Source organism: Mustela nivalis, assembly GCF_964662115.1.
Source record: "Mustela nivalis genome assembly, chromosome: 14".
NCBI lineage: Eukaryota > Metazoa > Chordata > Mammalia > Carnivora > Mustelidae > Mustela > Mustela nivalis.
The window spans coordinates 79,343,499-79,357,785 of NC_139033.1; the positions used below are offsets into that span (position 1 = coordinate 79,343,499).

The following is a 14,287-nucleotide window of genomic DNA, read 5'->3' on the forward strand; positions in this document are numbered from 1 at the left end:
CATTCCCACGAACAGAGTAAGAGGGTTCCCCCTTCTCTGCATCCCAGCCAACACTTCCCAGCTGTTTTTTCTTTTTTTTTTTTTTTTAAGATTGTATTATTGATTTATTTGACAAAGAGAGCACAAGCAGGGGGACTGGCAGCTAGGAGGAGAGGGAGAAGTAGGCTCTTCACTGAGCAGGGAGCCTGATGCAGGTCTCCACTGGAGGACCCTGAGATCATGACCTGAGCAGAAGGCAGACTGAGCCTCCCAAGTGCCCCAGAAGAGTTGCTTCTACCAACAAATAAGACATATAATTTAGGGCTCAATGTTCTTAGCTTCATCAGACTCTATCCATATGTATCCATTCCAATTTTCAGGGTCTTATTTTTTCCCCAATCCATGACCTTGCAGCAGTTCCCTGTGAGATTGGGGATTCAATTTGTATTGTAATTGAACGACCTGCAGGATGAGACTCTGGATTCGATTTTCAGAAATCTCAGCTCTGTGGTGACATCACCAGCTCAACCCCAAGACCCGATCTTTACTGCCCATCTGCTTATACTCACTAACCTCTTGTCTTATATTTTTCCTTAAGCTCTTCTTTCTGGTTTACCTCTTAAGTCAGGCTCGTGAAACCTGAAACCACACCTCAGGCAAGACCTCCTGCTGGCCCAGACCACCCAGACCCTTCAAGCTAAAGCCCTGACTCCTACCTGTGCAGACAGATGGTGGAGTGACCCCTTGAATGATAGGCAATCGCCTTCACCTCATTTTAATACTAAAATCTCCACCCAAGGAGGAGCACCAGCCTCATTTACATAACATACAAGGTATGTATAGAAACGTTTCCTTAAGGTGCATGTATGACCCTATGCCTGCCTCTACACACAATGGCAAGACTTCTCTATCTAAATATTCATCCTAACCCTAAATGAAAGGAATTACCCATTTAACCTCTCTTGGAGAGTTAATGGCTTTGGAAGCTATTTCCTGTGATCTTATTTGCTTCAAATAAAGTTTACTTTGTGTGACAACTCCACCTGGTGTATCTGTGACTCACCAAGGAGTGAACTCAAGTTGGTCTGACTACAGTGAAAAGACATAAAAGATTCTTTCAGGGCAGTCACAGAAACTTTCTAGTTAGTTATGTGGTGCTTGAGCTGGAAATTTGAAGTCCTGAGCTCATCCTTTTCTTTCCCTATTTTTCTGGCACAGATAAGCGTAACCAGCCAGTCTCATTAGTTTAACAAAAAGATTCTCAGGTATCAAATATACGGTACACCTCAGAACTTTATTTCTCATACGCATTTGACTAGGAGTATCCAATGTTGATATTTTGGGCATCTGTTTTGCAACATCTTGCCATGGACTATTGAAGTCCCCTTTCCCTTCTGGGATTAGAGTCATTATTGCCTTTACATATATTCAGATTAGAGAAATAATTCAGAAAATTCATTCTCAAGACTTTCTTTCTTTAGAGCCACTCTTGGTATTAAAATCTGTACCAGAATTTTCCAGACATATGGGGCACCTGGGTGGCTCAGTTGGTTGAGCCTTCAGCTCAGGCATGATTCCAGAGTTCTGGGATCAAGTCCCACATGGGGCTCCCCCTGCTCTGTGGGGGCCTGCTTCTCCCTCTGCCTGCTAGTCCCCCTGCTTGTTTGTGCGCTCTCTCTCTCACTCTGTGTCAAATAAATAAATAAAATCTTAAAAAAAAAAAAGAATTTTCCAGATATATATTTTCTACTGGTTCTGATCTCTATGTATTTTAGGGAATTGGCTTATGTGATTGTGGGGGCTGGCAAATATGAAATCCTAGAACAGGCAAGAAAACTGGAAACTCAGGCACCATTTCTGTGTTTTAGTCTCAAGGCTGAAGTCCTTATTTTCCCCTGGGAAACCTCAGTCTTTGCTTGCAAGCCTTTCAGCTGAATGAATGAAGCACATTTACCTCATTTACGCTAATCTCTACTTAAAGTTAAGTGATTATGGATGTTAATCACACCTACAAATGTGCTGTTACTTCACAGCAACATCTGGATTACTATTTGAACAACTGGGCACCATAGCTTAGCCAAGCTGGCACATAAAATTAACCATCACACTAACTTATGCTATTGGAAATGAGGATAGTGGTTACCCTTGGGGCAGGGGTATAATGACCAGAAGGGAATATAAGCACCTCTTCTGGGGTGCTGGTCATGTACTATTTCTTGATCTAAAAATGACTACATTGATGTGTTCAGTTTGGAAAATTCAGCAAACTGTATACTTATGATTATGTGTACATTTTGGAATGTATATTTTACTTCATTAAAAAGTAAAATGTATAGGGGTGCCTGGGTGGCCCAGTTGTTAAGTGTCTGCCTTTGGCTCAGGTCATGATCCTGGGGTCCTGGGATCGAGGCCCCTTATCAGGCTCCCTGCTCTGCAGGAAGCTTGCTTTTCTCTCTCCCACTCCCCTTGCTTGTGTTCCCTCTCTTGCTGTCTCTGTCAAATAAATAAATAAAATCTTTTTAAAAAATGCTTAGAAAAAAAGAAATAAGACAACACAATAGAAACAAGAAAAAAAGCATTACATCAATTATGGAGATTTTTTGATTATAAGAAATTACCAGATGTCATTCTATATTGAGATATTTAAAATCTTAGTGAAATGATTGCTTTTTAAAGGAAAATAATGACGAAAATTGACTTGGAAAGGTGGGAAATCTAAAAAGATCACAAATTTTTTTTTTAAGATTTTATTTATTTACTTGAGAGAGAGACAGTGAGAGAGAGCATGAGCGAGGAGAAGGTCAGAGAGAGAAGCAGACTCCCCATGGAGCTAGGAGTCCGATGCAGGACTCGATCCCGGGACTCCAGGATCATGACCTGAGCCGAAGGCAGTCGTCCAACCAACTGAGCCACCCAGGCATCCCAAAAGATCACAAAATTTTTAAAAACTTAAACGCAATTAAAATTAACCACTTCCTCACTACCAAAGGTATCAGGCCTATATAATTTTGTGCATGTCATCCACAAAATATTTTAGAACAGTTGTCCTATGTTATTTAAACTAGTCCAGAACAGAAAAAGGTGAAAACTTCCTGACTTATTTTTGGTTATTCTAATTCAGAAACCATAAAAGGACAAGAACAGCATGCATGTGTGCATGTAATGTGCACACAAACTGTCTGCCTATGTTCCTTGTAAAGACAGAGGCAAAAATCCTAAATAAAATATTAGTGAATTACCAGCCATGTATTAGGACAATAATGGTTCAGCATTAGCAAATTTATTAATGTACTGATATGAAAAAGGTGATAAAACACTAATCCCTTTTTTTAAAATTATTTATTTATTTATTTATTTGCAAGAGAGAGAGAGAGTGAGAGCAAGCACAAGCAGGTAAGGGAACAGAGGGAGAGGGAGAAGCAGGCTCCCCACTGAGGAGAGAGCCCCATGCAGGGCTTGATCCCAGGACCCCAGGATCATGACCTGAGCCAAAGGCAGATGTTTAACTGACTAAGCCACCCAGGTGCCCTGAAAACACTAATTCCTAATTAAGATTCTCAGAAGCTAGAAATAGAAATTCATACTTTCAAGAAATTCTACCACATTAAAAGCAGTTTCATTAACATTAGTAACAAGATAAGTATGGCCATAGCTATTAATCAACACTCTATGAGAGTCAGCACTAGTTTTATTATCCCACCCTTTTTTCTTTCCATAATACAGGGAACTGGAAACCTCTGTTGTCTTCCCAGACTCTTACCAGCTCTCCCTAGTCAGGTTCTTCCTACTAGAGACTGGTAGGAGATTGGAACCTGAGAGAAAGGTTGGAGCTTTTTTCCTTTCCTGTGGAGGCATCTCAGATCAGCCTGGCTTCCTACTTGGGAGTGGGATTCTAACAGAAACAGTAGCAGTAGCATTCTTCTCTGGCTTCTGCATTTGCAGCAGAGGCTCCAAGAACCTCAGCTGTGCAGAATCTTTTTTTTTTTTTTTTAAGATTTTATTTATTTATTTGACAGAGAGAGATCACAAGTAGGCAGAGATGAAGGCAGAGAGAGGAAGGGAAGCAGGCTCCCTGCTGAGCAGAGAGCCCGATGTGGGACTCGATCCCAGGACCCTGAGATCATGACCTGAGCCGAAGGCAGCAGCTTAACCCACTGAGCCACCCAGGTGCCCCAGCTGTGCAGAATCTTGTGGCCCTTGCTCCTTTGGCTGTGGCTGCCGTCGGACCCCTACGGAATCATCTGGAGAGTTAGCTTCAGGCTTTCTGCCTGTTGCTGAGGTTCCAACATTTGCGCGTGGTGGTCAGTGATGATGGGCGCTATTTTCCCCTTCACTTTTCCTGCCCTAAGGGTGGGATGGGTTTCCTGCAGTTATTAATCTCTCTGTTCCCTTTTTGTTCTTAACTTATACTTCCAATGTATTTATAACCAATTTTCCAGTGTTGAATTCCCTGTTTCAAAGAACTTGAATGGATACTGTTTTTGTGATTGAATACTGACTGATACAAAGTATCTATAACTCCTTATTTGTGCCTGATATGATTTTTTTTAGCTATATACCCAAGAAATTCAATGTAGAAGCCAAATGAACTAAGGGCCCAATAAAGGAATAAATATAAACATACAAATTTCAGGGCTGCCTGGGTGGCTCATTTGGCTGGGGATTGGACTCTTGGCTTTGGTTCAGATCCTGATCTTATGGTTCATGGGATTGAGCCCTGTGTCAGGCTCTGCACTGAGTGGGAGTTAGCTTGGGCATTTTCTCCCTATGCCTCTTCCCCCACTCCCTCCCAAATAACTGAATAAATATTTTTTAAAAAAGATTTTATTTCTTTATTTGAGAGAGAGAGGGGGAGAGCATGAGCAGGGGAGGCACAGAGGGAAAGATGGGAGCAGACTCGCCATGGAGCAGAGAGCCTGATGTGGGGCTCGAGCCCAGGATCCTGAGATCATAACCTGAGCTGAAGACAGATGCTTAACCAACTGAGTCACCCAGGAATCCCATGAATAAATCTTTTTTAAAAATAGACAAACAAAATGTAATAGCTTTCTTATAAACAATATAGAAAAAAAGAGTTCTACCCCCCAAAGATAGCCCATTCATAATAGTATAAGAAACTGTTAAAAGATTTACTGAGCCTAATGAGAAACATGTACAATTACATGAAGAAAAACTAGCAGCACATATAATTAAACTTATATGAACTTACTATGGTGGTCTTCACATGTTAGTACATTAGTAGGAGAATGGTTAAATAAACCACAATTCATCCATATTTTGGAATGCATAGGTTACAAGACTGAAAGAATGAACTGGGGCCATGTAGAAAGATCTCTAAGACATACTGGATATTTTTTAAAAAGCCAAAAATGGTATAATATTTGTAAATTTATTTTCAAAAACTCAAACTTTCTGATACTAGGTACACATATATGTTTTATGTTCTGTAAATCCTTAGAAAATGTGTGAAGGGGTAACACAGTAACAATCATATCTTTTGGGTAGGAAGATTAGATAGTGGGATGAAAGGGAACCTTATCTTTTTACTCTATATAAACTTTTTTTTTTTTAAAGACTGTTTATTTGAGAGAGAGAGTGAGAGCAAGAAAGAGAGAGCATTCGTGGGGTGAGGGGCAGAGGGAGAAGCAGACTCCCCGCTGGTCAGGAGCCCTAGGAGGGGCTGGATCTCAAGACTCCAGGATCATGACATGAGCTGAAGGCAGGTGCTTAACTGACTGAGCCACCCAGGTGCCCCTACATAAACTTGTATTTCAAACATTTCTTCCTTCTTTCCTTCCTTCCTTCCTTTCTTTTAAAGATTTTACTTATTTGGGAGAGACAGACACAGACAGAGAGTGAGCAGGGGGAGGGGCAGAGGGAGAGGGCATAGACTCCCTGCCAAGCAGGGAGCCCAACACAGGGCCTGATCCCAGGACCCTCAGATCATGACCTTAGCTGAAGGCAGATGCTTAACAGACTGAACCACCCAGGTGTCCCTCCAACATTTCTTACAATAAATAGTCTTACAATAATTATGTAAGAAATGGCCAAGAGAATGAGAAGATAAGCCACAAAGTGAGAGAAAATATGTGCAAAAGACACATCTGATGAAGGACTATTATCCAAAATTCACCAAGAACTCTTAAAACTCAAAAATAAAACAAAAACCTGGTAAAAAAGTGGGGGTGGACAAGGCAAAAGACTTGGACACCTCAGCAAAGAAAATTAACAGACAGAAAATAATCATATGAAAAGATGGTCCATATCATATGCCATCAAAGAAATGTGAATTAAAACAATAATGAGATACCACTACACACCTGTTAAATGATGAATATCCAAAACACGACACCAGATGCTTGTGATGATGTGGAGCAACAGGAACTCTCATTCATTGCTGGTGGGAATGCAAAATGGTACAGGCAGCTTGGAAGAAAGTTTTGTGGTTTCTTGCAAAACTAAACAGATTGTTACCATAAGATACTTCAATGAAAGTCCTTGGTGTATGTCCAAAGAATTGAAAATTCATGTCCACATAAAACCTGCACATGGATATCTATAGCTGCTTTGTTCATAATTGCCAAAACTTAGAAGCAAACAAGATGTCCTTTAGTAGGTGAATGGGTTGATAAACTGTGGTACATCCAGACAATGAAACATTATTCAGAGCTTCAACTATACTTCAAAAAAATAAAGTTAGCTATACATTAATAGAAAAATATTATTCAGTGCTAAAAAAAAAAAAAAAAAAAAAGAGCTATCAAGTCCTAAAAAGATGTGGGGGAAACTTATACATTACTAAGTGAAAAAAGTTGATCAGGGAAGGCTATGTACTCTGGTTACAACTTTATGACATCCTGGAAAAGAAAAAACTTGGTGATGATTGATCAGTGGTTTTCAGGTGTTGGGGGGAGGGTGAGATGAATGGGCGGAGCACAGAGAATTGGTAAGACAGTAAAACTATTCTGTATGATACTACAATGGCGGGTATATGTCACCATGCATTTGTCAAAACCCATAGAATATACAATATACATTTACCCAGAGTAAACCTCAAGGGAAACTATAGACTCTGGGTGATGGTGATGATGATGAGTCAGTTATAGTTCATCAATTATTACAACTGTACTACTGTGTTGCTAGCAATTGATAGTTGCTAGCATCCATTAACACTACTGTGTGTGGGTGGGGGTAGAGAAGGCTTGTATATGAGAACTCTATGTATTTTCTGCTCAATTTTACTGTGAACTGAAAGCTACTCTAATAAATAGTCTTAAAAAAAATCTCTTGTACTTCACCTATTCAACCCTCCACTTGGATAATCTCTGGCAAATTGATCTGTTTACTGTCTCTGAGCTTTAAAAATGTTTTTTAATTAAAAGATATATTTTTAAAATTTTTATTTATTTTATAGAGAGACAGAGAGAGAGGAGAGGGAGCATGAGTGGGGAGGAGAAGGAGAAGAAGGCTCCCTGCTCAGGAGGGGGCCCGATGTGGGGCTCCATCCCAGGATGCTGGGATCATGACCTGAGCTGAGGGCAGATGCTTAACTGACTTAGCCACCCAGGCGCCACTAATGTATTATTTTTAAAATTAAAAAATAATTAACAAATAATGTATTATTTGTTTCAGGGGTACAGGTCTGGGATTCATCAGTCTTATATAACGAGCATGTATATGCTCGTACATACCCTCCCCAATGTCCTTCACCCAGGTAGCCCATCGCCCAACCCTCTCCCCTCCAGCAATCCTCTTTGCTTCCTAAGATTTTTTTTCTAAGCGTCTTTTCATGGTTTGTCTCCCTCTCTAGTTTCATCTTGTTTCATTTTTTCCTCTCTTCCCCTATGATCTTCTTTCTGCCTTTTTTATTAAATTCCATAACTCAGCGAGATCAAATGATAATTGTCTTTCTCTGACTGACTTATTTCATTTAGTGTAATACCTTCTGGTTCCAGCCCTGTCATTGCAGTGGCAAGATTTCATTTTTGATGGCTACATAATATTCCTCTCTCTCTCTCTCTCTCCACACACACACACACACACACACACACACCCCACATCTTCTTTATCCATTTATCTGTCAATGGACATCTAGGCTCTTTCCATAGTTTGACTATTATGGATATTGCTGCTATAAACATGTGTGATGCACAGGAACCCCTAATTTAAAGAATATTTTTAAGAAGTTTTAGACCTTTTAGGGACACTTGGCTGGCTCAGTCAGAAGAGCATATGACTCTTGATCTCAGGGTTGTGAGTTCAAGCTCCACATGGGGGAGAGTGATTACTTAAATAAATAAAACTTCAAAAAGTTTTAGAACATTTCTAAATTGAATTTTGTGAGTACTGTTTTTGGAAATGAGTCTCTTCGACCTTAAAGCAGTCACAGCTGTTATTAGTAATCATACTGGCAACTCACAGATTTGGAGTCTGTTAAACTGTCAGTAACATCTTACTTTTTCTTTTCTTTCTTTCTTATTTATTTATTTATTTATTTATTTTTGAGAGAGGGGGTGTGGTGGGGGAAGAGAATAATCTCAAGCAGGCTCCATGCTCAGAGTAGAGCCCAACATGGAGCTCAAACTCACAACCCTGAGATCATGATCTGAGACAAAATCAAGAGTAGGATGCTTTAGTGACTGAACCTCCCAGGTGCCCCCAAATCTTATTATTTTTATTTTATTTTATTTTTTTTAAGGATTTTATTTATTTGTCAGAGAGAGAGAGAGAGAGAGAGAGAGCAAGCGAGCACAGGCAGACAGAATGGCAGGCAGAGGCAGAGAGAGAAGCAGGCTCCCTGCCGAGCAAGGAGCCGGATGTGGGACTCCCAGGACGCTGGGATCATGACGAGCTGAAGGCAGCTGCTTAACCAACTGAGCCACCCAGGCGTCCCTATTTTTAGTTTAAAAAAAAAAAAAAATTCCAGAAAGGCTAAGTCATTTCTCCACCTCCCTCTGCAGGTTTCTCTGCAATCCATTGAAGGACACCTGGGACTAATTATTTTGAAAACTTTCTAGCCTGCTAATCTCATTATGCCCCACATTCTTGTCATTTCTCATTCCTGGCCGTAATCCAAAATATAAACCCTTTCTGCGGGCTTATTTTTGAGATTTTTTCCCCCTATTTTCATTCTCCAAATATTCCACCATTTCCCATCCTCATTTTACCATAAGCCCTCTAGAATCCCTGATAAACAAAACACCCTAAATCGCTACACTCTCTGCAGAATAGAGGCATGCTCCTCTTTTCGAAAGTTCATGTTACAGCACTTCGCTTTCATGCAAGACCTACATCAGTACCTGTTTTTGTTAACAACAAAAAAATCTAAAGGGGATTTTTTACTTTTGCATAAAGATCCAGTGTTTGTTTTGCAGCTAGCTGTCATAGAAGCGGCAGTAACCGTGAGCCATCAGTGGGGATGCAGAGCTTCTTCCCTGGGAGCTAAACAGCATCTGAACGTCAGACTGCCAAAGCTTTGAACTGTGTGTGTGAACATCTGTTCCTTACGTTGATTTATTTTTGTGCATCCATTAACAAGATGTGACCCTAAGGTGCTATCAGAAAAGCCCCAAAGTATTTATTTTTGGGGTCCGAAACTGCTTAAGAAATTTCCATGTAAACTTACGGTAATTGATTCTTCCTTTCTCATTTTAGTAAAGGTTTTATAGGAATGCTCTACTTTCAGATAGGCCAAGAGAAATCCGTATTCCTCCACTTCCGGGCTTTGACAAAATCATTGATTTGAGGGCTCTTTTCCAGGGATCTCTTCCCAGGGTTTTTTTGTTTTGCTTGTTTGACTTATTTCTTTATTGAGAACTCTGGCTCCAGACATCTCAGTCTTCCAGTTCGTTTTGGATACTGCTATTTTTTTAGGTGACTGGAGTTTCTTCATAAAGAACTTTTGAAACTTCTAGTCTCCCATTGCCCATATCTTGGTTCTTGACACCAAACGCCTGTTCTGTGTAAACTTTAAACCATTTTGGTGACTTTGGATCCTTACCTTTTCTCTTTTTCACACCAGCTCTTCAACCTCCCAAATCCCTCGGTTTTTCCCTCTCAACTCTATCCCTCCTGCCTTTACGTTTCGGCTGAGTCTGGACTCCTCAGACATATTTTCACCCTTCCTTGCTCTTTAATTGTCCCGGAAAAGCGCCCCTCCGTCTTCACTTGCTCTGAGCCAGTGTCTGGGTTGGGGCTTAGACACTAACCAATACTGACTCAAATCCCACGGATGGTTTTTCTAACTTTCTCACTTTTCCCAATAATCATACTTTAACAACTAACTCTTTTAAACTTTATTACAGCACAGCAAAGCTCGGTCTCCTACGGCCTTACCGCCGTGGGACTTTTTTCAGCCCGCGCAGGCGCAGTCACCCTCCCCGCGGCCTCTCGGTGCATGACGGGTAAAGGGGCGGGATGCACGGCTCCGGGGCGCGCGGGCCACGCGCCGTGCGCACCCTGTCGGCGGCGGGGTCCCGGTGGGCTGCAGTCTCCGCGCCGCCGCGGCCGCCCTCTTTGGTGGTGGGAGGGGCAGATCGAGGAGGCGCGGCCTGACGGAAGCCATGTTTGTGGCGCGCCACATCCCCGCGGACCATAAAGATCTCATCCACGATGTCTCTTTCGACTTCCACGGGCGACGGATGGCTACCTGCTCCAGCGACCAGAGCGTCAAGGTGTGCGCGGAGCCTTGGGGTGGGACCGGGCCCAGAAAGGGGGATAGTGAGAACGTGCACGACTCCCTATTAGACCGGAGCGAGCCGCGCTTGGAAAGAGGACTACCCGCCGATTTTGAGGCGTGCCGCTGGGCACGAGGTTTGGAGCCCAGGGCGGGCGGGCAGCGGGTTTGCTCCGCCAGCCTTGCCTCAGCATTGTGGGTCATAGCCGCCCCCTTCTCGGGGTGGGAGGTAGCGCGCTGCTTTGCGCCTGCGCGGACTGGGAGGGCGGGCGTCGTAGCCACGTGCGCGCTCCTGCCACTGGGAGCCTTGGGAGCGCGCGTGCTCCAGCGCGCGCAGGCTTGAGTCCTTGTAGGCAAGAGGCCGAGAGAACCCCAGCCTTGTCTGCGTGAGGGGCTTTTCAGACCGCGCGGGTTTGGGGGTGGTTGTGCTGTTACCACACTGGTTCAGCCAGGGGACCTGGCCTTGCGACTTGTCATGCAGTCCGTTTGCAGTGTTGTCTCAAGTGCTGTGTGCCTTTTCCCCGTGGAAGAAACCTAAATCCATGTTTGTTTCTTAGAGTTCGTGTGAATGTACACGGCTCTGACAAGCAGGAATTCTGGGATAAGAGGATGGTATTTGGGATTTAGGAGCTGTAGAGATTATTATACAGTAAATGATAGTAGTTTTGAAGTTGAAAGCTGGAGTGTGGATTGTTTGTATTCTCGACGACTCCAGAATAACTGAAAATCTGAAGGACGTTTTTGCTAGTTTTCACGGACAGGTTTGATACCAGCGATCCCTCAAAGATAGTTATTAATAACAACCTGCTTTGGGGCGCCTGGGTGGCTCAGTTGGTTGAGCGTGGGATTTTTTTTTTTTTAATTTATTTATTTGACAGAGAGAGATCACAAGTAGGCAGAGAGGCAGGCAGAGAGAGAGAGAGGAGGAAACAGGCTCCCCGCTGAGCAGGGAGCCCGATGCGGGACTCGATCCCAGGACCCTGGATCATGACCTGAGCCGAAGGCAGTGGCTTAACCCACTGAGCCACCAGGCGCCCCTGAGCGTGGGATTCTTGATCTCAGCTGAGGTCCTGATCTCAGAGTCGGCAGATGACCTGCATGGGGCTCTGAGCTCGGCGAGGGTCTGCTTCTCTCCTCCCATTACCCCCTCCCCTGTCCGCAGAAACACGCTCTAAAATACATACATACATGCATACATACATATATTCCCTTTTGAAAAATCGTATCGTCAAATCCATGGAGTAACTATAGCATTGTAATTCCTAAAAGGTTTTAAGTCACCTGAATTTTTTTTTTTATTGTGTTAAACTAACCATCTCCAAGTGTATTTTATAGTTAACTGGCATAAAGCACAACACTGCCATTGTTGTGCAGCCATCACCACTATTCATCTCTGACACTTCCTTTTCATCCTAAACTAAAATTCTACTCTGTAACTTCTTCCCCACTGCCCCCAGCTCTTCCTTGGTCACTTCCAATCCTTTCTGTATAAATTTGACTATGCTGGGTATCTCATATAAATGTAACCATACAAGTTACCATGATGTTTTCAAGGTTCATCCATATTTAGAGCATGTACAGAATTTCATTAAGATTGAATAATATTGGGATGGCTGGGTGGCTTAGTAGGTTGAGGGTCTGCCCCTTGGGCTCAGATCATTATCCCTGGTCCTGGGGCAGGACTGAATTTCCAGGTTGGCTCCTTACTCAGCTGGGGAGCCTGCTCTTTTATCTGCTTGCCACTCCTGCTGCTTGTGCCAGCACACTCGGTCTCTGACAAATAAATAAAATCTTAAAAAAAAAAAAAAAGATTGATGGGGTGCCTGGGTGGCTCAGTTGTTAGGTGTCTGCCTTCGACTCAGGTCATGATTGTAGCTTTCTGGGATCAACACCACATGGGGCTCCCTGCTCACTGCTTCTCCCTCTCCAGCTCCCCCCTGCTTTCTGTCTGTCAAATAAATAAATAAAATCTTAAAAAAAAAAATTGAATGTTCTGTTGTATATGTACACATTTTGTTTATCCATTCATCTATCCACTTGTCGAATATTGCATTGTTGTCTCTTAACCGAATATGCCATGCATTTTTTCCTTATCCACTTATTATTAAATCTTAATTAATCTTTCAATTTTGTAGGTTTTGTCTGTCAGAAGTGGTATTGCAGTTAAAATGTTCATTACTTTAGCATTTCTTGTGTTTTGAATGATTTTCTTAACCTCATTCAAGTATGAATATTTTAAAAGCTTTTGTGAATAATTGGCAGATTGCCTTTTCCAAGGTTCTGCAATATATTTTATACTGCCAGAGTGTTGATTTGATGGGATCATTATCCATGTCAGGCATTATTAACATTTTTTTCTTTTATTTATTTAAATTGTGTTGAAATACACATAACATAAAATTTACCATTGTAACAATGTTTAAGTGTATGGTTTAGTAGTATTAAGTACATTCATATTTTTGTGCAACTATCACCACCATCTATCCACAGAACCTTTTCATTTTGCAAAACTGAAACTCTGTACCCATTCTCTGTATCATCACGCCCAGCAATCCCCATTCTACTTTCTATGAATTTGACTACTCTAGGTACTTCATATAAGTGGAATCATACAATATTTGTCTGTTTTGTGACTAGCTTATTTCACTTGGCATAGGGTCTTTGAACCTGTGTTAGAATTTTCTTCCTCAGGGTGCCTGAGTGGTTCAGTGGGTTAAGCCTCTGCCTTCGGCTCAGGTCATGATCTCTCGGGGTCCTGGGATCGAGCCCCACATTGTGCTCTCTGCTCAATGGGGAGCCTGCTTCCCCCTCTCTCTCTGCCTGTCTCTCTGACTAGTTGTGAACTCTGTCTCTCTCTCTCTCTCTCTGTCTCTCTCTCTGCACCAGATAAATAAATAAAATCTTAAAAAATTTTTTTTCTTCCTCTTTAAGGTTGAATATGTATTGTAAATATTTCTTTCTTTTTAAGGCTGAATGATAGGCAAAATGTAGTTCTTCAAAATTTCTTCCTGCTTCCTTTCCTTTTAAGGCTGAATGTGTCTTATAAATACTGCATTTTGCTTGTCATTCATCTGTCAGTGTACTTGGGTTGCTTATATGATTTGCTATTGTGGATAATTCTGCTATGAATGTGGGTATACAAATACCTCCTTGAGACCCTGCCTTCAGCTCTTTTGGGTGTATGTACCCAGAAGTGGAATTGCTGGATCATGTGGTAGTTCTATTTTTCATTTTTTGAGGAATTTATCATTTTTTTAAAAAGATTTTATTTATTTGACAGAGAGGGAGAGCACGCTCACACACAGGTAGGCTGAGTGGCAGGGAGAGGGAGAAGCAGGCTCCCCACTGAGCAGAGAGCCCCATGTGGATTCCAGAGAGGACCCTGAGATCATGACCTGAGCCCAAGGCAGCTGCTTAAATGACTAAGCCACTCAGGCACCCCATCACTACATTTTTTAGGAGCTTAAAATGTTGTTTCATTATTGTAATCTGTATTTGTATATTTTTATTTTTTAAAAGATTTTCTTTATTTATTTGAGAGAGCGTGAGAGAGAGAGCACGAGTTGGGTGAAGGGCAGAGGGAGAAGCACACTCTCTGTTGAGCAGAGAGCCCAACATGGGGCTCCATTCCAG

At 42.1% G+C, this 14,287-nt stretch overlaps 1 protein-coding gene across 2 annotated transcripts in view; it reads left to right on the forward strand.

The window, feature by feature from the left end:
• Positions 1 to 10,386: 10,386 nt before the first annotated feature.
• Positions 10,387 to 14,287, forward strand: part of SEH1L (SEH1 like nucleoporin) — a 29,718-nt gene continuing 25,817 nt past the window's right edge. For both annotated transcript variants that reach the window (XM_082697415.1, XM_082697414.1), the window contains exon 1: positions 10,387 to 10,652. In XM_082697415.1, coding sequence (XP_082553541.1) covers positions 10,542 to 10,652 — 111 coding nt within the window. In that variant the 5' untranslated portion in view covers positions 10,387 to 10,541. The remainder of the gene's footprint in view (positions 10,653 to 14,287) is intronic.